Below are 25,044 nucleotides of genomic sequence, written 5' to 3'. Positions count from 1 at the left end.
AAGGCGAAAAAACAGTGTGACAAAGCAGTGGCTGCTGCCAGAAGGATTCTGGGCTGTATAAAGAGAGGCGTAGTCAGTAGAAGGAAGAAGGTGTTGATGCCCCTGTACAGGTCATTGGTGAGGCCCCACTTGGAGTATTGTGTTCAGTTTTGGAGACCGTATCTGGCGAAAGACGTAAGAAGGCGGTGAGGCGGTCCAGAGGAGGGCGACGAAAATGATAGGAGGCTTGCACCAGAAGACATATGAGGAGAGACTGGAAGCCCTGAATATGTATACCCTAGAGGAAAGGAGAGACAGGGGAGGTATGATTCAGACGTTCAAATACTTAAAGGGTATTAACGTAGAACAAAATCTTTTCCAGAGAAAGGAAAATGGTAAAACCAGAGGACATAATTTGAGGTTGAGGGGTGGTAGATTCAGGGCCAATGTTAGGAAATTCTACTTTACGGAGAGGGTGGTGGATGCCTGGAATGCGCTCCCGAGAGAGGTGGTGGAGAGTAAAACTGTGACTGAGTTCAAAGAAGCGTGGGATGAACACAGAAGATTTAGAATCAGAAAATAACATTAAAGATTGAACTAGGCCAGTTACTGGGCAGACTTGTACGGTCTGTGTCTGTGTATGGCCGTTTGGAGGAGGATGGGCAGGGGAGGGCTTCAATGGCTGGGAGGGTGTAGATGGGCTGGAGTAAGTCTTAACAGAGATTTCGGCAGTTGGAACCCAAGCACAGTACCGGGTAAAGCTTTGGATTCTCGCCCAGAAATAGCTAAGAAGAAAAAAAAAAAAAAAATTTTTTTAAATTGAATCAGGTTGGGCAGACTGGATGGACCATTCGGGTCTTTATCTGCCGTCATCTACTATGTTACTATGTTACTATGAAAATGTGTGCCCCAATTGGCTGGTTATGCAGTAATTGGCCACCTACAATCGGGACGCTTTTTATAGAATTTGGCCCAAAGATCCCAAGACTTGTGGAGTATTCTACTCAGAAGGTTTTACTTAGATTTTTACTGCTTGCCCCTCTTTCTTCACACTTACCTCCTTGTGCAGATATATAAGCTTAGCACTTAAGAGTTAAGGGGTTGGAGGAGGAAGTGACGTCATCGAGAAGTATGGCAGCTTAATTCTGAAGCTCCGTAGGGGCTCGAGCGTGTTAGTTATCTAACTGTTTTATACTGCGGAGCGTGGGCCTTACCCTGGAAAGGACGCCTGTTGATTGTATGGCGAGTAAAAAAAAGTTGGAAAAATTTCACTATCCCGGCGCCGCAAGCATGAAAACTAGATCACATGGTCCCAGCTCTCTGTCGACTCTGCTTAAGAAGGCGCAATCGCCCGGAACCACGCTGACTGACTCATCTCAGGGCCGCTCCTCGTCGAATGACCAGCTCATGGAGGGGAAAATTGAGTTGTGGTTTCAAGATCTTAAGGCTTAAGGTTGCGCTCTGATGTTAAGACCGCGATGGCAGAGATTCGAGCAGACGTGGGAGATCTGAGTGGTCGAGTCTCAGCGTCCGAAGACCACCTTGGCCACGTGGAGATTTCTTTGCAGGAGACCTCAGCCACCATTGATACGGCGGTTGCACAATTGGATGTCCTGAAACGGCAAGTTGAGGACCTGGAAAACCGGTCGAGACGCAATAACTTGCGTTTTAAAGGTATCCCCGACACTGAACATTATAAGGATGCCAGAGAGGTGGTGATGGACTTTTGTAAAGCTTTGCTTGCAGAGGAGGATCAGGCAGCACAGTTTGTCATTGATTTGCCACGGGCCCATAGAAGTTTGGGCCAGCTGAGGGGTCCTGGCAATCGGGATATTGTAGCCTGTTTTGGGGATTTCCTGCTGAAAGAAAAGATTCTCCAGGCAGTGCGCCGTAGACCTACTTTTACCTGGCAGGGGCTAACGGTGGGAGTCTACCAAGATTTGGCACTTGCTACCCTCCAAAAACGAAGATCCTTTCGGGAAGTAACTCAACTGTTGAGATCTGAAGGCTACCGCTATAGATGGCTTTTTCCCTTTGGATTACACTTTACTATTAATGGGAAACAAAGGAAAGTGGATAATGTGGCGGTTGTCTGGTTGGCGCTGAAAGACCTGGGATGTCGTCTGCCCCCGGATCTGCAAGATCGGAGCTTGTCTGGCCAGACTGTGGAGACTGGTGTTCGGGAGCCTCAGGATTTTGTGGCAGCGAATCAACCTTCCACATCAATCACTTGAACTGCTTTACTTAACTTTCTCTGTGCTTTTCTGTTCCCTGATAGTTCTAGGGGAAGTTATGAAACTATTCCTACTGCCATGTTTTTGTGATTTGCATTGCTGTTCTCTCTGTTTGGGGGTTTCTCGCATGTTTTATTGACTATAATTTTTAAGTTGTGAAAACTAGTTGCATGAAGGGCGGTGGAATATGGGCTGTATGTGTGATTGCCTCATTTTGTGCATGCAATGCAGTGTGTGTGTGGTTTGGCATGGGGGGTTGGGGCGATTGAATGTATGTCAGACATTGCAGTATGCTGTATTTGAGCCTCTTCAACATGACTCATTTTTCTCACTATGGCTAATTCGAGGCTAGGAGAATCAGCTACTTGGAGGGGGGTGGGGGGAGGGGGTACTGCAGGGAGAAGTGCTGGCAGACAATGGGATCCAGGCCGAGGAAGATCGAGTAGGGAGGATCCTGAGGTTATCATCAGGTCCTGGAATGTAAATGGGCTCAATAGTCCAGGCAAGCGGAGCATGGTGTTTAGAGAACTCAATCGTATGCATTGGGACATCTGCCTGTTACAGGAGACACACTTGAGACCCAGAGACGTGTCTCTCCTTCACAGACCACAATTTGATTTGATTTGGAGCCATCAGGAGGAGGGGGCCACAAAAAGAGCAGGTGGGCTGGCCATTTTGGTGCGTAAAGGCTTGGGGTTTAAAGGTGGAACAGGTTTATAGGGATAGGGCAGGGCAGTGCCTGGCCTTGAAGGGTGTCTTGCAGGGATGTCCTTTGACCATTATCAATATATATGGCCCAAATTCAGCTCAGGCAGCTTTCTTTCGGGGTCTACAATCGGACTTGTGTACTTTTGTACATAGAGCGGTATACCTCGGAGGGGATTTTAATGTCCCCCCAGATCCTGCTGTAGACCACTCGGGAGGGGGGCGTAGATCATTGCAGAGCTCAGCTAAAGCGCTTCGTACACTGATGCAATCGCTTGGCTTGGTAGACAGCTGGCGCTTGCTACATGGTACTCAGAAGGCGTTCACCTTCTATTCCCATACTCAGAGCACCTATACTAGGTTGGATGGGTTGTGGATTCACAGGAACCAGGTCAGAGAGCTCCACAGGGCAGAAATAGAAACGATGCATGTTTCAGACCATGCTCCTGTTTGGATGGCTTGTACTGGGCTGTTGGACCAGGGTGGTCGTAGCTATTGGAGACTTAATGAGTCTCTCCTGAGTTCCCCTCAGGTAGTTGCATCTGTAGAAAGAACTATACAGGATTATTTGGCTACGAATGACACTGGGGAGGTGACTGATGCTATTCTGTGGGACGCACTTAAAGTGGTGGTTCGAGGTGAGCTTATTAAATGGGGGGCTAGATATAAGCATCAGCGAACCCAAAATTTTCTTCTGCTACGCAACCGTTTGTCCCAGTTGGAAATGGACCGCCAGACTAGGCGAGATGTGCAGACACTGGCCCAATTGCAGCGGGTAAGAGATGAACTTTATCAACTTCAGGTGGCAGAAACGGATCGGATACGAGAACGCTTTCAACTTAATATCTATGAACATAGTAATAAGGCTAGTGCACAACTTGCTAGATATATTCGGATTAAACAACAGCGGGCTACTATAACTAGTATAAAGGGTGCTATGGATGGATCCTTGAAGTTCACTGACTCTGCTATTCAGCGTGAGTTCTTGACCTTCTATTCTCAGCTTTATGGATATCCTGGGCCCCTGAACGAGGAGGCTCAGACTCGATTCCTTGATTCGATACAGATACCTGAGTTATCGGTCTCGGACCAGGAGTATTTGCGGGAACCCATTCAGTTGTCCGAGGTTCTGGGGGTAATCGGGGCGTTGAAGCATGGCAAATCCCCGGGGTTGGATGGGTATACTAGTCGATATTATAAACAATTTTCGGCACAATTGGGGCCCCTTCTGGTCCGGGTGGCCAATGGAATTCCAACCGGGGGCCGACTACGGCAAACTATGGGAGATGCTGGGGTGGCCATACTTTTAAAACCTGGGAAGGATCCCTTATTATGTGGGTCCTATCGTTCCATTTTTTTGTTAAATTTGGATGCTAAAATATTAGCTAAGGTTCTTGCCAATCGACTGGGAAAGGTATTACCGTCCTTGATCCATAAGGATCAGGCGGGGTTTATACAACGTAGATAGGTGAGTGACAACATTCGGCGGACCCTTAATTTGCTTTGGGAAGCTGGCTCCCGTCCGGACAAAACGGTTTTGATCTCGGTAGATGCTGAAAAGGCCTTTGATCGGGTTTTGTGGGGGTTTCTTTGGGACATGATGGGTCGTATGGGATTGGGGGGTACCTTCAGTGAATGGATTTGAGCCCTGTATGTAGCCCCGCGGGCCTGCTTACGGATCAAACAATCTTATACTGATTTTTTTCCCATTTATCGTGGGACCCAGCAGGGTTGCCCGCTCTTGCCTTTATTATTTGCGATGTCTATTGAGTCCCTGGCTTTGACCATTCGACACCATCCAGATCTGGTTGAATTTTTGAGGCATGGTGAGGACCATCGCGTGGCGCTTTTTGCAGATGATATTCTTTTATATGTGGGGCAACCGGAGGTTACCATTCCACATCTTTTACAGCTTTTTGAAACTTATGGGAACGTCTCGGGTTTTAAAATAAATTTGGATAAGACGGAAATTTTGAATTTGACTTTGACCCCACCAGAGGTTGATAGGCTTAAGGGGCGTTTTCCTTTTCGATGGGCTGTACATGGGATTAGGTACTTGGGCATTTATATCCCCAGGGATCTTGCTCTAGTTTATGAGCAGAACTATCCACCTATTTATCGTTGTATATGAACTGATCTACAGCGTTGGCATGGTTTATGGCTGTCCTGGTGGGGTAGGATAGCTGTTGTAAAGATGATTGTGCTCCCTAGGTTGCTGTTCCTCTTTCAAACGCTGTCTGTACCAGTGCCTTCAGGAGAGTTGCAGGGGCTGGGAAAGGAGCTTCGTAGTTTTATTTGGCACCGTAAGCCTCCCAGATTATCTCAAAAATTATTATGGGCAGCTAGAGAAGTAGGGGTAGGGGTCTACCTAATCTCAAGTGATATTACAGATCGGCACAGCTTAAATTGGTGCTTGACTGGGAATTGGGGGAACTCAAAAGTGGGGTACAGCTGGAACAGGAGTATGGTGGCAGGGAGTTGTTGAAGCATAGGCTTTGGGTGTCGGGCTTGCAGCGTTCATGGATCCAAAGCATTCATAACCCCTTTGTACAACCTTTGGCTAGGGTGTGGACCCAAGCACGTTCTACTTTGGGTAATGGAGCCTTAGTGTCATCCTTAGCTAATATAAAGGCAGAGCCCCAATTCCCGGCAGGCAAGGACAATCGTGTTTTTCATCGGTGGTCTCAGAAGGGGATCCGTGTCTTTAGAGACTTGATGGGGTCCTCTGGGATCCTTTCTTTTGCTGTGCTCCAGAGGAAATATGACTTGCTTGATGGGGACTATTTGGCCTATTTTCAGATCCAACATTTTATGAGGGCTCAAGGTTGGGGTTCTTAGTATCCACGTGACCAGGAACACCTGGAGAATTTGTGGCTGCTTTTGCAGAAGGTTCCTAGACCGCTTTCAGTGGTGTACCAGTATTGGAGAGGTAACTCGCCCACTAATTTTTCCTTTCAGAGGCATTGGGAGGGAGACTTAGAGTTGCATTTCACCACTAAAGACTGGGGGGCTATTTGTAGGGAGGTATATAAGGCTTCCGCATGTGCCTTGGTTCAAGAGAATGCTTATAAGGTCCTCACTCGGTGGTATTATACCCTGGAACGACTGCACAGAATGTTTCCTGGAGTGTCTGATCAATGCTGGAGATGTGGTACGCATATGGGGTCTTTTTTACATATTTGGTGGGACTGTGGGATTATTAGCCCCTTTTGGATTGCACTGGCTCGTACCCTGTCTGTGTGTCTAGCAGAATGTGTTGCAATGACTCCTCAGAGTTGCTTGCTCGGGTTACATAATAATAGGGAGCATCTCTGGCAGACCAAGTTCCTTCGTTGGGGTTTGGCGGCTGCAAAATTTTAATTGCCAATCATTGGAAAAATAGGGTGGCTCCATCTCATCTTGCTTGGGTCAATCGATTGGTCTCCTTGGGGAGAATGGAGATGGCAGTTGCTAAACGTCACCATGTCTATATACCCCAAACTTCAACATGGCGCAAATTGAAGCGCTTTTGGCTACTTTATAATGGATCCTTTGGGCCTTGATACCTTGATCGTCTGTTTGTTGCTGGGAGATGGTAGGGGGGGTGCTTTGGAGAGTATTGGGCAAGGAAATTCAATCTAGGGGGGTGAGGGGAGGGGGGAAGGGGAATTATGGGGGAGAAAAAATGTAAGGTTGGTGAGCTTTTTATTTCTTTGTTTTTGTTGTATTTTCTGCATTTGATGTTGTTTGCTGAATGTTGCATTGTGTGATTATTATATCTTACCAAATCTTTAATAAACATTCAAATATTAAAAAAAAAGAGTTAAGGGGTTGATTGGTGTGTACATCAATTTGCAAAGAAATAATGGGTCTGTACATGCAGGGCAGGATTAACCAATAGGCCAAGTAGGCACGTGCCTAGGGCCCGAAATGGTCAAGGGGGGCCCAATGAAGGAGGGCATCAATATTGTTTTTTCCAAACGGCGATGAGCCCCTCCATCATCGATCGGCAATGCGGGCCCCACCCCGATTGGCAACGCAGTCCCCCCCATCGACGGAAAGTAAGACAAGCAAGCAACACAGGTAAGAAAGGCAACGGGAACTGTAATTGTGCAAGCGGTGCTGCTTGCCCAAAGCTTCCCTCTGACGCAGTTTCCTATTTCCGCCTGGGCACATGGTGGGGTGGGGTGGGGCAGGTGGCCCAGTGTACTTGTGTGCCTAGTGGCCCTTGATGAATTAATCCTACCCTGTGTACATGCAATATTTCTTCCCTCCTTTCTGCCTCCTGCATGCTTCGTCTCCTACAGACCTCATTCCATTCCCCAGTCAACATCTCTGTCCTTCCATGAGTCCAACTTTTTCTTCCTCTCTCCCTGCCTGCCCCCTGCCACCCAACATACTCCCTCTCCCTGCCCCCTCCACTTTCTTTTGTCTCCCTCCCTGCCCCCCTTTCTTTCTTTTTCTGCTGCCTTCTGTCTCCCTGCCCCCTTTCTTTCTTTCTGTCTCCCTGCCCCCCTTTCTATCTCCCTACCCTCCTTTCGTTCTGTCTCCCTGACTGTCTTTCTGTCTCCCTGTTCTGCCTCCCTCTCTGTCTGTCTCCCCTTTCTTTCTCCCCAAGCCACCATCGACATCTGGGAACAGGCCCCCAAACCGCCGCCACTGCCAAGTTCTCCCCGTTTCCCGACGCTGCAACAGGCCAGCAGCCTTCCCCCCCCCCACGTCAATTATGACAGAGAGGAAGTCCCAGGCCTGGAACTTCCTCTGATGTCGGGGGTGGGGGTTGGGGTGGGAGGCTGGCTTGCCCGGCGCTTCTGAAGTTGAGGCTGGCCTGTTGTTGCGTCGGAGAACAGGGAGAACGCAAAGGCAATGCGAGGCAAGTTGCGATCGACTCGCGTTGCCTTTGCAATCAACTGGTAGATCGCGGTCGACCTTTTGGGCACCCCTGTTCTAGATAGAAAAATTACCCATGATATTACGAATGGATTAATGAAATTCATTTGCATCATGCTAAATAATTAAAAACTAATCGTTATTTCATGATGAATAACTTTTGGACTATAATGTATCTTAAATAGAAAACTATCTTTACTCTGATTTTTTTCCTCAAAAAAGCATTTTTTAAAAATCCAACTGAAATAAAAAGTTTTTTTAAAGCATTGATTTTTATCTACCCTGGCTCAAACTAGAATCTCTATAAGAAGTTTCATATTCAGATTAAAGAAGCAAAAGAATCAGTCCCTGGTGAACATCAGACAACTGTGGCCAGGAATAGGATACTACAGAACTCCATTGCATGCGTTGTGTCCCACTCATTTTGAAAGAGAACCAGCCTAAGGTCTTACCTGTATGTTTTATTGTTTATTGAAACTTCTATACTGCTATTAATGACTGGGGAGTCAATTCAGAACAGTTTATGTTAGTTTCTGTAATTATGGTATAATACAATCCTTGAGCATCTGTAAAGTGATAGGTTTTCTCCATAAAAGAGTGTCTGTAGTTGTGTTACAGTACAGATTTTGAGAGTTTTGTGATGGTTTCCAGTACTTCTTCAGAAGGGACTTACTGATGGTTTTGGAGCATTTAATCATATGACTTGAGTATACACTATTTACATACTATCTTTTAACTGAGTATACAGTATTTCTTGTACAATCCCACTTTATTCTGGGATCAGTGGGTTATCTCCACCCGCCTGGGATCTGGATGAAGGTTCAAACATATGAAGCTTTTATCCTCTCCCTCTCACACTCTACCACTGAGCATGCTCCTTCTGTACCTTCAGTCTTAAATTCCTACAGGCCAGGTTGTAGGAGCTTATCTTTTCTGCTCATGTTTCTTTTAGTGATTTTTCATTAATTTCGGTACTTTTCTGTCACAGTTTCACCCTTGTACTGTGGAGGTTCCCTATTGGGACATCCTTGTGGCAGGAGATCGCAGACTGTTGGAGAAAGTCTGCTTCTGGAGGGTTCTCTGCTCTGCAGTAAGCCCCCTGGACATCCTGCACATCAAATCGGGGCTCCGTAGTTTTTTTCTTGGGAGCTAGCTCACTCCAGGTTCATCCACTAGTGGGTGTAGCGCAGGTTGAGCGGTTCCATGGAGGTGCAAAGGGATCGAAGCCAGACTGCGTCCCTCCGCCAGGCGTCTGTATAGTGTGTCCATGAGTGGCGGAGGTCTCTGTCCGTGGTGGTCAGACCAGTGGGTCATTCAGAAGACTTGAAATCCAGATTTCCAGTTCCCTGAGGCTAAGGATCTCCCTGTATGCTGTGTTCAGCTTTGCCTGCAGTTTCTATCAGACAGCACATGTAACAGTGAGTAAGAGGCTTACAGCCTGAATCAGCGATTTTGGGGGGGGGTCTTCAAAAAGGGTTTTTAGGTGGTTTCCCTACATGCCATACCCCTCCCCACTTCTAAAATCACCATTTTTTGAGGGTTCCTGAACGTTTCCTGGGTGATTTTTCTTCAAAATCAGCACCCACAGTGGCAATCTTCGATTTTTCCCGATTTGAATTTACGTATATTTTGGTTTCATTTTGGCAAGAAAACTTCACATGGCCTCCCACAGGACAGGATGGGATGGTTTCACGCCTCGTTTGTAGTGGATGGCTGTCAGATGTGGAGCCTTGTTCCATGTGCACTACAGCCTGTGAACATAAAAACATAAAAATTGCTCCCGCAGGAGTCACTTGATTTGCTGAGTGGAGAGTGACATGTCTCGCTCGAGCTCCGGGACCCTGGGTATTTTCCCTCCTATTCAGATATTCTACTGATACATACCCCTTGTATTAGGGTGGACGAGTGTATGGACAGGTTTGTCCGCCAGCGTAGCCCGGTTATGAGTGGGAGAGCAACGAGAAAAGATAAGGAGAAGGACACACGTTTGCAGAGGTCGGACCCGAAGATGGCGGCGGCGGAATCGGGCCCCGCGCTTCCCTTATCTGAGGCGCATATTGAGGCGCTTTCAGCGTCGGTGGTACGTGCACTTGACTCCCAATTCAATCATTTTTCAGGGCAGCTTTTCTCTTTGGAGTCTCTACTTACCGAGACTACCAGGCGCACAGGGGAGCTAGAGGCGTGGGTGACGCAGGTTGAAGCTGCGCATACCTTCTCTGCGGATGACTTGCTTTCCCTCCAGGAGCAGCTGCAGCAGCAGTCGGACAAACTAGAAGATCTTGAGAACCGCTCCCGGAGGGACAACCTGCTTCTCGTGGGCCTGCCAGAAATGGTCTCTGACTCCCGACTTTTGCCTGCTCTGGAGTTCTGGCTCCAGGTGGAACTACCACTGCCATCTGGCATGGGGCTTTAAGAATTGAGCGAGCGCACCGCCTGGGCCGGAGAGCAGAGGACCGCACTCGCGCTCGGGTAGTCATTCTTAAAATCCATAATTACGCCCACAAAGCCACCTTAATGCAGCAATACAAATTAAAGAAGAACAACATAAGTTATGAAGGGGACCCGATTCGACTGTTCCAGGATTATTCTCCTTCATTACAAGAGTGTCGTCGGAGTTTTTCCAGAGTGTGTTCTGCCCTATACGATCGTAAACAACGTTTCATGCTGCTCTATCCGGCTCTTCTAAAGATCTGGACGGGCACTGGGTGAAGACCTATGACACCGTGGCTGCAGCCCAGGAGTATTTGGATGCCTTGCCTTCAGAGCCTGGATCTTCTACAGCGTCATGAGCTGGCGGGTGACACCTTGAGATTGCTGAACCCAGTTTGGGCCTTTGTTGGACTAGTGGGAGCCCCTTTTGGGACTTTCCCTCACTCCTGATGGCTGGGTTGCACTGGGTACCTTTGACAGTCCCTTGAATGTGTGTGGCTCGTTGAGTTTGAGGTTTGGGGTGTGAAATGAGGGGTTTTCTTGGTTGTTTGCTTGTGGGGGAGGCTTGCTTCGGTGGGACCCCGGTTTCATTTTGTTAGTCTTTAGGGTTCCTAAGTGTGAGTGAGGGGGAAATCTGTGTTTGTAGTGTGTTGCGTGGGGTATTTCTGAGGCTTTTTGACTGGGGGGGGCTCGTGGCCCATACACATCTAGCATGACTCCGTCGTTCTGTCCTGTTATGGGCTGGAATGAGAGTACTGGGTTGGGTGGGCTATGGGGGAAGGGTTGGTCAGATGGGTTGGGAGGGGGTGGGGTTATGGGTTGAATGGGATGGGGGTTGGACGGTCCTGCTTCTCTTGGTTTGATGCTTGGTATTTGGAGTTCATGATGTTACCCCTTTGCTTCTTTCAACGGTGTGTATATGATGGTACTTGTTACCCTGGGGGAGGCTGGGCTTCTGGGGTTCTCCTCTGTGCACTTTCTTTGTTATGTAATATCTTTCCTTGTTTCCCTCATAGATGAGTACCCCGTTTAGGCTTACTTCTTGGAATGTGGGAGGCATAACGTCGCCGATTAAGCGCTCCAAAATCTTGGCTGCTTTACAACGTTATCGCTCTGACATTGCTTGCTTGTAGGAAACTCATCTGACAGATGCTGAACATCTTAAGTTGTGTCGGTCCTGGGTGGGGGATGTCTATTTTGCTTCCTCGTCGGGGCGCCACAGGGGTATTGCAGTGTTGGTCCGTCGGTCTTCACCGTTGGGCATTCAAGTCTTGGAAAAATCCTCGGCTGGTCGTTATCTTTTCCTACGTCTTACCTTGGGGGATTGGAGCTATTTGTTGTTGGTAGTCTATGGACCAAATTCCTCAGAATCCTCCTTTCTACAACAGTTGGTCTGTCTTCATTCCCGCTATTCGGGTGATCCGCTCTTTGTGGTTGGTGATTTTAATTTGGTCAGAGATCCTGATTGCGATAAGTCTGGTTCACAGACTACCTCAATGGGGGCTAAAGGACGCCTACTTGCTGATTTTTGTGATACCTTGTCATCCACTATTCAGGCAAACTGGGAAAATCCCTTCTCTTCAAAATCACAGGTCTTTGGAACGATCTCACCACCCCGCTGCGGAACCTGAGCTCCCTTCAGTTATTCCGCAAACAACTGAAAACCTGGCTTTTCAGCAAATTGTAGCTCTATCCTTCCCCCCTTTCTCTTCCCCCTTCTACACATAAGTTCATGTAATCCTTTTTCTTCTTCTCTACCCACTATTTTAAGTTCTTGTAAACCGTGTCGAGCTCCATTCTCATGGAGATGATGCGGTATATAAACTTAAGGTTTAGATTAGATTAGTGGTGGATCCTTGTTGTCTCTTACACCCTGAGGTTAGGGATTTTACTCACCTCTCTCGTGCCCACAACACTTGGTGGCGGATCGACTACATTTTGGTGTCTCCAGTTCTGTTTTCATCTGTAGTGTTGGCGGAGATTGGCCCATTAAGTATATCTGATCATACCCCGATTTGGCTGGATATTCATTTGGATGCAGCTTACCTTCGTTCTTCGTCTTGGCGGTTTCCCTTTTATCTTGAGCATGATGTTGAGTTTCGGCACTTTTTGCAATCCCAGTGAGATGACTATTTGATCAATAATGGCCAACATCAAGAAGATCCTGTTCTCTTCTGGGAGGCAGCCAAGTCGGTGCTTCGGGGTCAGGTGATTTCCTTTCTTTGTGCCCGAAACAAACGTATTCATCTTAGCATTCTTACTTTGGAACGAGCCTTGAGGACAGCTAAGAAGGCTTTTTCCATTGCTCCTTCGGAGATCACTAAGGAGCTCTATTTGACCACTCAGGGAGCTCTTAATTCTCTGCTTCATTCTCATTATCAGCGGTGGGCCACTTATCATAAACATTGTTTTTGACGGTTTGATAGCAAACCCGGGCATTTATTGGCCCACATAGTCGATGCTGCTGCGCCTCGGAAACCCATTCTACTACTTCGGACGCCGGGTGGGGGAGGTAGTGTGTCTCGCACTACGGAGGTGTCTGCACTCCTCTCTGCCTTTTTTGAGCGCTTGTACGCTGCTCCAGATGATGTTTCTCCGGAACTTTTGACTGATTATCTTCAGGCATCCGGGTTGCCGCGTTTCTCTGAGGAGGTAGTGGTTTCTCTTAATATCCCGTTCCAAGCGACCGAATTGCAATCTGCTATTAAGACTCTCAGATCTGGGAAGGCCCCGGGCCAGATGGATTTTTGGGTGAGTTCTATAAAATCCTTTCTCCTCAATTGTGTGGCCCTTTGTTGGCTTATTATAATGCTGCTGTGGATCATGGCTCTTTCCCTCATTTTGCTAATGAGGCACTTATCACGCTGTTGTTGAAGCCCGGAAAGAGGGCTGATGATCCTGATTCCTATTGCCCTATTTCTCTGATTAACGTGGACCTTAATGCTAGCAATATTAAAGCTAGCAATATTAACAGCACTCATTTGGAAGTGGAACATCAAAACTGAACCCAAAAAACCACAGCCCACATGGGGCAGCAGCGTTGGCCTCCCAGCCGAGCCGACACACCACCCACTCATACTGTGGAGCAGGCTTAGACAGAGTCCCAGGATGCTCCCCTCCCTCCACATCCCAACAAAACCTGTTCCTCCAGGCAAACCCCCCACCCCTCACGGATGCTCCCCATGCCATCCCCACCCCTAATCAACATCCCACCATCCCAAATCCACACACACATCCATAGCCCCATAACAACCACCATCCCCAACTATCACCCATACACAGACGCTCACACTCCCCCCAACCCCCTCCCCCATCAAACCCCCAGTTGCATAAACAGCACCATAAACCAGTCCATGACCAGTGACCAAGAAAAACAGCATAAAGAAAAACCAGGGAAGATGATAAGACACCAACACCAAAACTGCAGAATGCACTGATCCCCAAAACTCCAAAACCAACGTGGTCCACAAAATGTCGAACAAAGTCCCAGAGGGGAAGCCAGCAACACGCAGCCACCCACTCTCCAAACAAGGCAGGGTCAGCTCCCAACGTCCAAGGCATCTAGAAAAGGAAGCCAGGATCCTCCATTGATACCCCCAAGATAGGCAATAGAGTAACTCGCAGGTTCAAAGATGAGAGTCTTGGAAAGAAGGAGATAATCGGCCAGAGCACTCAAAGGCAGCAGCTCCCATGGCCAGCAGACATAGAGTCAGCAATAAGATCCTCGCAGCTCCACTATTGGGCAAGCAGACTCTCAATGAAGCACTTCAGCTCTTTCACTTTAGACAAAGTGAGAGTCCGATTCTCATGGGTCAAGCTACCCTTGGCAGGGTAGAGAAAGGCAAATTTGATCCCTCTCGTGACCAGTTGCGAGCAATCTTAGTAGAGAAGTCTTGAAAAATCAGAAGCCTGGTGATCTCATAAACCAAATGCCTAGATTACTTGAAGAGATCAAGAAGGCAAGCCTTAATTGCATAATTATGGAATTGGGACAGCACAGCTCTTGGCTGGTCGTGGCCATTGCCCTCTCGATGACGCCCCATGTGTTGCACACGCTCCACCACCACAAGGCCCACTTGTTCAGGCAGGCGCAGCTCTTTTGGTAGCTACCTCTCCACTAGATGCAGAAGCTCCGGGTCTTTAACACTCTCCAGGATCCCAATGAGCCTGAGATTCTTTCTTCGGGCTCTATTTTCTTGGTCCTCGACCTCCTCCATTAGCTGGCAGACTCGAGTTTCCAAAGAGTCTAGCCTGCCATCAGCTGCTACTGCGTGATCCTCCTGAGCCGACAAGTGTTCTTCCACATGCTGGATATGTGCTGCGGAACCAGTCAGGACATCCTTTATTTCGTCCATCGAGGCATGCAATTTCGCAAGCTTATCGTCCAGCAATTGCAATAAATGCTTCATGGACACCTGCAGCACTTCGTCGGGGAGCGATCCGCTGGTGCATTTGTTTACGTCCCTGCCATCTTGTACATTTGGGCCACATTGCTTTTTGCTGCTCTGATAACTTTAGGCGGCATCCTACACACCGCTAAAAAGGAATCACCGCCCTGCTGACCACAGTGATGCTCCCCTGCACAGGCTCACTCGGGTGTCCCGTTTAAAGAATTGCCACCGGTTATGGACCAAAATAAGAGGGTTAAATCGGGGAGTTGGAGTGGAGCTCTGTGCCAAGACGTTCGCTCAGGAACCATCCATCATGTGACCCCCGTTAGCGTACAGTTATAATGCAAGCTTACTGCATTGATCCCTAAATTCTAAGCTGGCTAGATCCCTTTGTAAACTAACCTTCATGTCTCCTACTGATTAAATGCCTCTAGACTTAAGATTCCCCTGCTGGAAATCTATCTGCAAGTGACGTAAGCCTATGACTTTTTTTTTTGCTGTGTGTTAACCATTACATTGTGGTTTTGATGTTGGTGCTTTACCATTCTTTCATGATATGTAATAATGGGCATCAATTTTTCTCACCTTTTTTTTTTCTTTGCAGGGAGCATCAGCACTATTTGACATGATAGAATATTATGAGTCAGCAACACACTTGAATATCTCATTTAACAAACACATTGGCACACGGGGCTGGCAGGCAGCTGCATATATGATGAGGAAGGTGAGTAGCAATGCTCTCAAACCCTCTGATCCTGTCTCATATAATTTTTATCACACAATATACCCTGTTGCAGATTTTACTATCATCTACCTAAATATGTTGAAAAGAACTGGACCAAAGCATGCCTCTTTCCTTAGTATGTATATGTATAAATATATATATTTATGTATGAATGTATTTATTAAATTCATTTTCTATCCTGTTGTCCCCAACATAGTATACAGTTACTTCATAAACCGCTACTCTTTGGTGCATATACTGTATTTTTCGCTCTATAAGATGCACTTTTTTTCCACCCAAAAGTGGGTGGAAATATCTGTGCGTCTTATGCAGCGAAGGTACTTTTTTTTTTTTTTTAAACGCCTCACCTCGACGTACCGTGTTAGATGCCTGTGCCCCATATGGCTCTCCTTAGCGTCGGTGAGCACCCGAAGCCTCTTTTCATTCACTCGTGGTGTTCAGATCCAGCTTCCTGCCCTCGCGACGGGTGGGGCCTTACCGCTAAGTTGCTTCCTGACCCAGCTGAAAGAGGTCATCTTCCAGTTGTGACCGCCACTGACCTAATTACAGCAGACTGCACAGCGAACTTAGCAGGCTGCCATTGGCCTCCGAAGCACGTTGCCTCTGCCGCGGGGAAGGGAAAGAGATGGTGTACATGGGGAAAGGAAGAAAGGAAAATTATTGGACATGGTGATGGGAGAGGATTGAGGTAAAAAGAGATAAAAGGGAGAAATGTTGGATGTGGTGGAGAGGAAACAGTGGGACAGATGGAAATGGATGCAAGAGGGAGGAATGTAGGACATGGTGTAGAACAGGGGTGCCCAAATGGTTGATCGCGATCGACCAGTAGATTGCAAAAGCAACGTGAGTCTATCGCGTTGCCTTTATTATCTTATTCTTCCTGCCTTCCCAAGCCAGGCCAGGCGTGTACAAGCGCTGGACCCACAAGCCTTCACCTCCAATGTCAATTCTGACATCGGAGGTGAAGGCTTGTGGATCTGGCGCTTGTGCACCAGGCCTGGCTCGGGGAAGCAGGGAGAAATCGGTGTGCTGGCTTGGGGGGGCAGGGAGAGAGAAAGAAAGACAGGCAGGCAGTGGGGGAGAGAAAGAAAGAGAGGCAGGCAGGGGGAGAGAGAAAGAAAGACAGAAATAAAGAGGGGCAGGGGGAGAGAGAAAGAAAGGCAGGGGTAGAAAGAAAGACAGAAATAAAGAGGGGACAGGGGGAGAGTGAAAGAAAGAGAGAAAGAAAGAAAGGGGGGGGCAGAAAGAAAGAAATATTGGATTTACTGTCAGAAGGAAGTGCAACCAGAAACTCATGAAATCACCAGACAAAAAGGTAGGAAAAATGATTTTATTTTCAATTTAGTGATCAAAATGTGTCCGTTTTGAGAATTTATATCTGCTGTCTATATTTTGCACTATGGCTCCCTTTTACTAAACTACGATAGTGGTTTTTAGTGCAGGGAGCCTGTGAGCATCGGGAGCTGTGAGGGGCATTCAGTGTAGCTCCCTGCACTAAAAACCGTTATCGCGGTTTAGTAAAAGGGGAGGGAGTATATTTGTCTATTTTTGTATAGTTGTTACTGAGGTGACATTGCATATTTTAAAGTCATCTGCTTTGACCTCTGAAAAAACCCCAGAATACAAATGATAATTAACATTTTCTCTTACAGTGCTTTGTGTTTTTTTTAAATTTATTGTTGGTAGATCATTTTGACTTGGTCATTTTAAAAGTAGCTCGCAAGCCAAAAAAGTGTGGGCATCCCTGGTGTAGAGGGAATGGAGGAAGAGATTTGGCATGGAGCTGGAGAGGGGTGATAGAAGCAGAAATGTTGGACATGGGGCTAGTGGGCAGAGGCAAAAGATGCTGCACACTGTCTGTAGGATAAGAGAGGAAGAAATATTGGATATGGCAGTAGAGGGGGTGGGAGAGAGGCACCCTAGAACCCTCTCAGCCTCTCTCTTTTCCCACTCCCTTTGCAGCAAGGGAAGGAATGAGAGAGTGAAAGAGAGAGATGGTGGACATTGAGAGAGAGGAAGACATTGCACATGGGGGTGGAGGAGAGAGAAAGAAATGCTGTGCAGTGGTGGGGAGGGGAAAAAGAGAGCACTTTGTGTAGTTTAATTTTGTGGGTACCATTATGAATTATAAGATTCACAATCTTCCACCTCTTCCAGTTCTAGGCCCACTGCTGAAGAGACACAGTGGATTCAGGCCGAGGAATGCCCCTCTTCAGATAGGGGGCCGGCTCTTGGTCTTTCTTAAGAACATAAGAACATAAGCAATGCCTCTGCTGGGTCAGGCCTGAGGTCCATCTTGCTCAGCAGTCCCGCTCATGCGGCAGCCCAACAGGTCCAGGACCTGTGCAGTAATCCTCTATTTATACCCTTCTATTCCCTTTTCCAGCAAGAAATTGTCCAATCCTTTCTTAAATCCCAGTACCGTACTCTGCCTTATAACGTCCTCTGGAAGCGCATTCCAGGTGTCCACCACACGTTGGGTAAAGAAGAACTTCTGGCATTTGTACTGAATCTGTCCTCTTTCAACTTTTCTGAATGCCCTCTTGTTCTTATATTTTTTGAAAGTTTGAAGAATCTGTCCCTCTCTACTCTCTCTATGCCCCTCATGATCTTGTAAGTCTCTATCATATCCCCTCTAAGTCTTCTCTTCTCCAGGGAAAAGAGACCCAGTTTCTCCAATCTCTCAGCATATGAAAGGTTTTCCATCCCTTTTATCAGACGTGTCGCTCTTCTTTGAACCCTCTCGAGTAACGCCATATCCTTCTTAAGGTATGGCGTCCAAAACTGGACGCAGTATTCCAGGTGTGGGCGCACCATCGCCCGATACAGCGGCAGGATAACTTCGTCCTGGTTGTAATACCGTTCTTGAATTATACTTAGCATTCTATTCGCTCTCTTAAGGCCGCTGCCCACTGTGCTATCGGCTTCATTGACATGTCCACCATTACCCCCAAGTCCCTCTCTTTGTACTCTCTTTCAATAACATCCCTCCCATCGTATAGTTGTACCTCGGATTTCTGCTTCCCCATTTCTCAACGTTGAACTTCATTTGCCATTTTGTCGCCCATTCCCCTAGTTTGTTCAAGTCTCTTTGCAATTCCTCACAGTCCTCTTTAGTCCGAGCTCCCCTAAATAGTTTGGTGTCGTCTGCAAATTTTATTATTTTACACTTCGTCCCTGTTTCTAGATCATTTATGAATATATTAAATAGCAGTGGCCCGAGTACCGAGCCCTGCGGAACACCACTCGTGACCCTCCTCCAGTCCGAGTAGTGGCCCTTCACCCCTACCCGCCAACCAGTTTCTGATCCATCTATGTACGTCTCCGTCCACCCCATGGTTCTTCAGTTTCCAGAGTAGTCGTTCATGAGGCACCTTGTCAAAGGCTTTTTGGAAATCAAGGTATATGATGTCTATGGGGTCATCTCTGTCTATCCGTTTGTTAATTCCTTTGAAGAAGTGTAATAAGTTAGTTAGGCACAATCTCCCCCTGCAGAAACCATGTTGGCTGGTTATCAGAAGTTTGTTTCTTTCCAAGTGTTCATCGATGTTTTCTTTTATCAGTGCTTCCGCCATTTTCCCCGGAACCGAGGTCAGACTCACCGGTCTGTAATTTCCAGGGTCACCTCTTGATCCCTTTTTAAAGATGGGCGTGACGTTGGCTGTCTTCCAATCCTCCGGGATCACACCTGTTTTCAGGGATAGGTTGCATATTTCACATTTTCTTCCTACCTGGATGTGCATTATGTCTGACAAGTAGGTCTTGGACATTTTTTGGTCGGGCTACAAACTTTCCCAGCCTCTGTCAGATTGGTTCGTGGACTCTTCTACAGGTCACCCGGTGAAAGCGCTCAATGTTTAAGCCACTGTTCAACGCTTGTTGGATATTCATGCTGTAGAGCCGATGCCGCTCGAACACTCGGGCTCATGCATAGTCTGTATCAAGGCTGCCTGAGTCTGGTCCTCGAGATCTACTGGCAGGCCAGATTTTCAGGATATCCACAATGAATATGCATGAGAGAGATTTGCATACCAAGAAGGCAGTGCAGGCAAATCTTTCTCATCCATATTCATTGTGGATATGCTGAAAATCTGGCTTGCCAGTAGATCTTGAGGACCGGACTTGGGCAGCCCTGGTCTATATATTTCTCATTCTCAAGAAAAGCTTAGAAAATTGGAGGCCTATTCTGGATCTTAAGCTCGTGAATGCAGCTCTCAAGGTTCCACACTTTTGAATGGAGGCTGTGCATTCAGGTATTGCAGCAGTGGCCCCAGGAGAGTTTCTTGCCTCTCTGGATCTCACGGAGGTGTATTTGCATATTTCCATTCTTCCAACCCACTGCAACTTTTTGCGGTTTTATGTTCTGGAACTGCATTATCAATTTTCGGTTCTGCCTTTTGGGCCAGCAATAACGCCCCGGACCTTGACCAAGGTGATGGTTAGCGTGGTGGCTTACGTGCAAAAGATGGGTCTCCAGGTTCACCCTTACTTGACATACTAGAACACCTGGGCTGGATTGTCAACTTCAGGAAGAGCCATCTGATGCCCACGTAGTCGTTGGACTACCTGGGAGTTCCCTTCGACACGGCTACTGGTCATGTCTATCTACTAGAAGCCTGCTGGAAGAAACTGTGTGCTCAGATTTCTTTCCTTCTAGTGCAGCCGATTCCGTTGACAAGGGATTACCTTCAGTTTATCCCAGGACTAGCAGGCAGCATATTCTCACTGATAGGTGATGTCACCGACAGAGCCCTGGTATGGACCACTTCAAAAGTGCATCGCCACTTTAAGTCTTTAGAAAATTTGCAATAGCCCGCACCATGCCTTCCTTCCCGATGTAGGCGCGCAGTCCCTCAGTTTCTTAGTTTCCGTGGAGCTAAGAAGACACTTTTTGACGGCTGTTTAAACTATTTTTTGCCTTCTTGTTCACGCGTTTGTGACTTTTGAGTCATTTTTTGTTTCTTTTTCTTTTACTTTTACCTTGCCTTTAGTTTAAAAAAGAAATTTTATATATATATATATCTTTTTTCCCCTTGCGGGTTTTTGGCCCGGTGGGAGCCTGTTCGCCTGCCTTGACCATCAATTTTAATTTAGCTGCAGCAGTGTTCCCGTCGATGTCACACCCGCTGACAGGATTCAAAAAGTACGGTCGCTGTGCTCGGTCCATCTCTGTGAATGATCCACATTGCTGTTGTCTCCAGTGTTTGGGGCCAGAGCATCGTCCTGAGACCTGCACGCTTTGTTCTTCCCTGCAGAAAAGAACTCTGAAAAACCGCCTTCTATAACTTCAACGACTATTCAGTGTCGCCATGGAAGGGGAGCCAACATCACTACCAACATTGGCGGTGCCGACCAGAACTACACTGCACATCTTGACACCGACTGAGATTCCTCCTGTGTCACAGCACACAGTGAGTAACCAGCTAAGAAGCCTTCCCCTACTCCATGTGGGACTCGGGTCAAAGTAGTAGTGAGCCTTGTCCTGCCAACCTCAAAAAAGTCCCGAAAACGCTCCGCTCCGATATCGGTGAGTGCCTTAATATCGGCTTCCTCATCATCAGAGTGTAGTGCGGCACTGAAGGTACCGGCAAAAAAGCCAGCGGTACCAGTGTTCTCCCTGAAGCAAAAGATTGACAACTTGCTAAGGGAGGAACTGGGTGAGCATTTCCAGATGCTGGTGCCGACACAGCTTATGCCCATGTTGACACCGACTCTCCCGGTGCCAGGTCGGTCTGAGCCCACGACTTCGACTGCACCTACATCTGATGCTACCCCGGTGCAGAGATCTTTGACTCTGGAGTCAATACCTCCAGCTCCATGGCACCAGTCGTCCTTGACGCAAACACTTTTTCTTCATGACATTCTGAGAGAGACTTTCTATAAAAATCTAGAAACGCCACTATTCCTGTGGCCCCTCAAAAATTGGAATTTTTATATCGAGTGATTCCTATTCCTGGTTTTGATAAACCTCAACTTCTCCATGAGTCCCTATTCGTAGAATCCACCTTGAAGAAGTCTACAGGGGCTAGTGTCTACGCATCTGTGCCCCCTTGCAGAGAGGGCAAAGCAATGGACAAATTCAGTAAACGCCTTTATCAGATTGCCATGTTGGCCCACCGGTCTGGAAACTATAATTTCCATTTTAACTTTTACCTGAGACTTCTGATCAAACATGTTTCCCTATTTCAAAAATATATCCCGGAATGCAAGCTTCCTGCTTTCCAACAACATATTTTTGATCTTTTTCAATTAAGGAAGTATATGGTTCACTCTATCTATGACACGTTTGAGCTTAACTCCTGCGCTGCAGCCATGTCGGTGGGCATAAGATGCCTGGCTTGGCTCCATGTCTCCAAACTTGATGTTAATTACCAAGATCACCTGGCAAATGCTCCGTGTCTTGCAGATGAACTTTTCAGCCCATCACACAGCTACACAAAAATTGTCTGCCCATGAGACCAGATGGGACACTCTAGTCAAGCCTAAGAAGAAGCCTCCACCTCCTCGTTCTTTTAGGCTGGCTCCTTCCTACCAATGAAGGTTTGCTGCTAAGGCTGTTGCTCCTGATCAACCTCAACCTAGAAGGCAGAAGCAGCAACCTCGTAAGGCAGAAGCAGCAACCTCGTCAACCTAAGCAACAGACTGCTCCTCAAAAACCTGCACATCCTTTTTGACATGTTTCTTCAGGGCATAGCCACAGTCAGCGTTTTACATCCTCTGCCTCAGCCCATCGGAGGCCGTCTCATAACTTCAGACCTCTGGGTCTTAAACATCATTTGTTAGTGTTACACTCTCCATTTTCAGACCCTGCCTCCAGATTACCCAACAAGAGAGGCTGGTTTGGATCCTGCACAATCCTCTCTTCTTCTCCAGGAGGTTCAATCCCTTCTGCTGAATGCCATCGAGGAAGTTCCTTTCTCAGCAGAACCGGGGATTCTACTCCTGTTACTTCTTAGTTCCAAAGAAGCCGGGAGGATTGCGACCTATTCTGGATCTCAGAGATCTCAACAAATTTCTAGTCAAGGAGAAATTCCAGATGATCTCCCTCACCCTGCTTTATCCACTTCTGAATCAGAATGACTGGCTATGCTCTCTAGATCTCAAGGAAGCCTACACACATATTCTAATTCATACGGCTTCCAGGAAATATCTCCGTTTTAAAATAAACAGCCTGGCATCTTCTCCCAGAGTCTTCATGAAGTGCCTGATTCTAGTGACCGCATCTTTCAGATCGCACGGTCTCAAAGTCTTTCCTTATCTGGATGACTGGTTGATCAAGGCTGTTTCATCTCAGGAAGTGGTCTGAGCAGCGAATCAAACCATTTCTTTTCTACAGGCTCTAGGATTCAAAGTAAACTTCCCCAAATCATATCTCATTCCAACTCAACATCTTTAATTTATTGGAGCTATCCTAGACACCACTCTTATCAGGGCGTTTCTTCATCCGGATCGACCGAATGCTCTCGTCAACCTCTGTCAACAGATGTTGTCTCTTCAATTCATTTCTGCGAGACGCATGATGGTTCTTCTGGGCCACATAGCTTCCACTGTGCATGTGACACCACTGGCAAGGCTACATCTTCACACTCCTCAGTGGACCCTTGCGTCTCAGTGGTCTCAAGCTGATCGTCTCTCATAGCATATATCTGCAACATCATCTCTTCTGCAGTTGATTCACTGGTGGATGACCTTCTCCAATCTATCCAGAGGTCTCCTTTTTCACTTGCCCCCTCATCATAAGGTACTCACGATGGATTCATCTCCTTATGCTTGGGGGGAACATCTTTGGACTAGTGCTACCCGATTCAGGAAAAAAAATTTTGATTCGATTCAGCCTAATGAATTGGTTTTTCGACTTGATTCGATTTTCCTGCCCAATTGGGTGTTTTTTTCAAACATCCTGGTGGGTTTATTTTAAGCCTCTTCACCCCCTTTGCCTTCTCCTAACCACACTGGCGCTGTGGTGTAAACAAATTAACAAACAAAAAAGACTTTTCCTCTCTCTGTTAAATCCTAGCTCACTTTTGCGGTCTAACACCAGCTCTGGCAGGATACATGTTTCAAATCTGATATATTGTAATTACAAAATCGAAAATAAAATTAGTTTTTCTACCTTTTGTTGTCTGGTCATTATTCAAATCTTTTTGGTTCCAGGCTCTGGTTTTTTTCTTATAACTTGCTTGCCAGGGTCTCCTTCTTTCTTCTTTCTCCGTTCTAACCATCCATCTGCCATTTCTGTCCTCCCCTTCCATTTCCCTTCCCTCCTCCGGAGGTCTGGCATCTTTCCTTTTTTTCATCTCCATCCACAGATCCACCTTTTCTTTACCCTTTCATCCAGCATCTCTCCCTCCTTCCCCACCACCCCAGGGTCCACCATCTCTCCCTTTCTTTTCCCAACTACCCTCCTATCCAGTATCTCTATCCCCCCCCTCTACACCATCCCTTGTGTCCACCTTCTCTCCCTTTCTGTTCCTTCCCTCTCTAAATCCCATGGTCCATCATCTCTCTCCCTCTCCTCTATTTTTAGACCCATTATTTCTTCCCACCCAAAGTCTGGCATATGCACATCTCTTTGAACCCCCCCTTCCCTCTCTCCGTGTACTTCTACACCAGGGCCCCCCTCACCTGAAGGTCTGTCCCCCCTGGTACGCTTAGATATTGGATGCCCCAACTTCTTTGGATCGAAAGAGATAAAAAGTTGAGGAACAGTTCTGTGTGGTTTGGTGCATTCTAAGTGGAAGGCCAAAGCACATTTACAGTCTAGAATATCAAGAGCTGATTCTCCAGGATGAGAATGAGGCCTTGAAAAAAACACTGGAAGTACAATAGATTGATTGAGATGGAATTCTGAAACCACTTTAGGTAAGAATTTTGGATGAGTACAGAGGACCACCTTGTCATGATGAAAAACTGTGAAAGGTGAATCAGCAACTAAAGCTTGCAGCTCACTGACTCTTCGAGCAGATGTGAGGGCAATGAGAAACACCACTTTCCAAGAGAGATACTAAAGATGAGCCATAGACATTGGTTCAAATGGAGGCTTCATCAATTGAGCAAGAACAACATTGAGATCCCAAACCACTGGAGGCAGTTTGAGAGGAGGTTTGACATTCAAAAGTCCTTTTATGAATCTGGAAACCATCGGATTAGCAGAGAGGGTTTTCCCTTTGATAGGCTGATGGAAAGCAGCAATTTCACTGAGATGGACTCGAATTGATGTAGATTTGAGGTCAGAGGTAGATAAGTGCAAAAGATAATCCAAGACGGAAGACAAGGAGGTATCTCGAGGCTCCTTGTTATGAGAGATGCACCAAGTAGAAAATCTAGTCCATTTTTGGTAGCATTGTCTAGTGGCAGGCTTTCTGGAAGCCTCTAAAATGTCTCGAACAGGTTGAGAAAACTGAAGAGGAATTATGTTGAGAGGTACCAATCTGTCAAGTGTAGAGACGGCAGATTGGGATGAAGTAGAGATCCCTGACTCTGTGTAAGCAGAGACGGAAAAACTGGTAGCAGGTATGGCTTCCTGCTGCTGAGTTGAAGTAGAAGGGAGTACCAAGGTTGCCTGTGCCACCGAGGAGCAATCAAAATCATGGTGGCATGATCGGTCTTGACCTTGACAAGAGTCTTGAGAATGATAGGGAATGGAGGGAATGCATTAAGGAAGAGATTCGTCCAGTCCAGTAGGAAAACA

General features: G+C 47.0%; 1 protein-coding gene across 3 annotated transcripts in view; it reads left to right on the top strand.

The window, feature by feature from the left end:
- PPP1R37 (protein phosphatase 1 regulatory subunit 37) overlaps nucleotides 1–25,044 on the top strand; it is a 712,503-nt gene that overhangs the window by 235,539 nt on the left and 451,920 nt on the right. For all 3 annotated transcript variants that reach the window (XR_004540288.1, XM_033954028.1, XM_033954027.1), the window contains exon 5: nucleotides 15,213–15,332. Coding sequence is in view for 2 of the 3 variants with exons in the window: in XM_033954028.1 (XP_033809919.1) it covers nucleotides 15,213–15,332 (120 nt within the window). In the remaining variant the exon portion in view is untranslated. The remainder of the gene's footprint in view (nucleotides 1–15,212; nucleotides 15,333–25,044) is intronic.

Source organism: Geotrypetes seraphini, chromosome 8, assembly GCF_902459505.1.
Source record: "Geotrypetes seraphini chromosome 8, aGeoSer1.1, whole genome shotgun sequence".
Lineage (NCBI taxonomy): Eukaryota > Metazoa > Chordata > Amphibia > Gymnophiona > Dermophiidae > Geotrypetes > Geotrypetes seraphini.
This window is presented reverse-complemented; position numbering and strand designations above follow the sequence as displayed.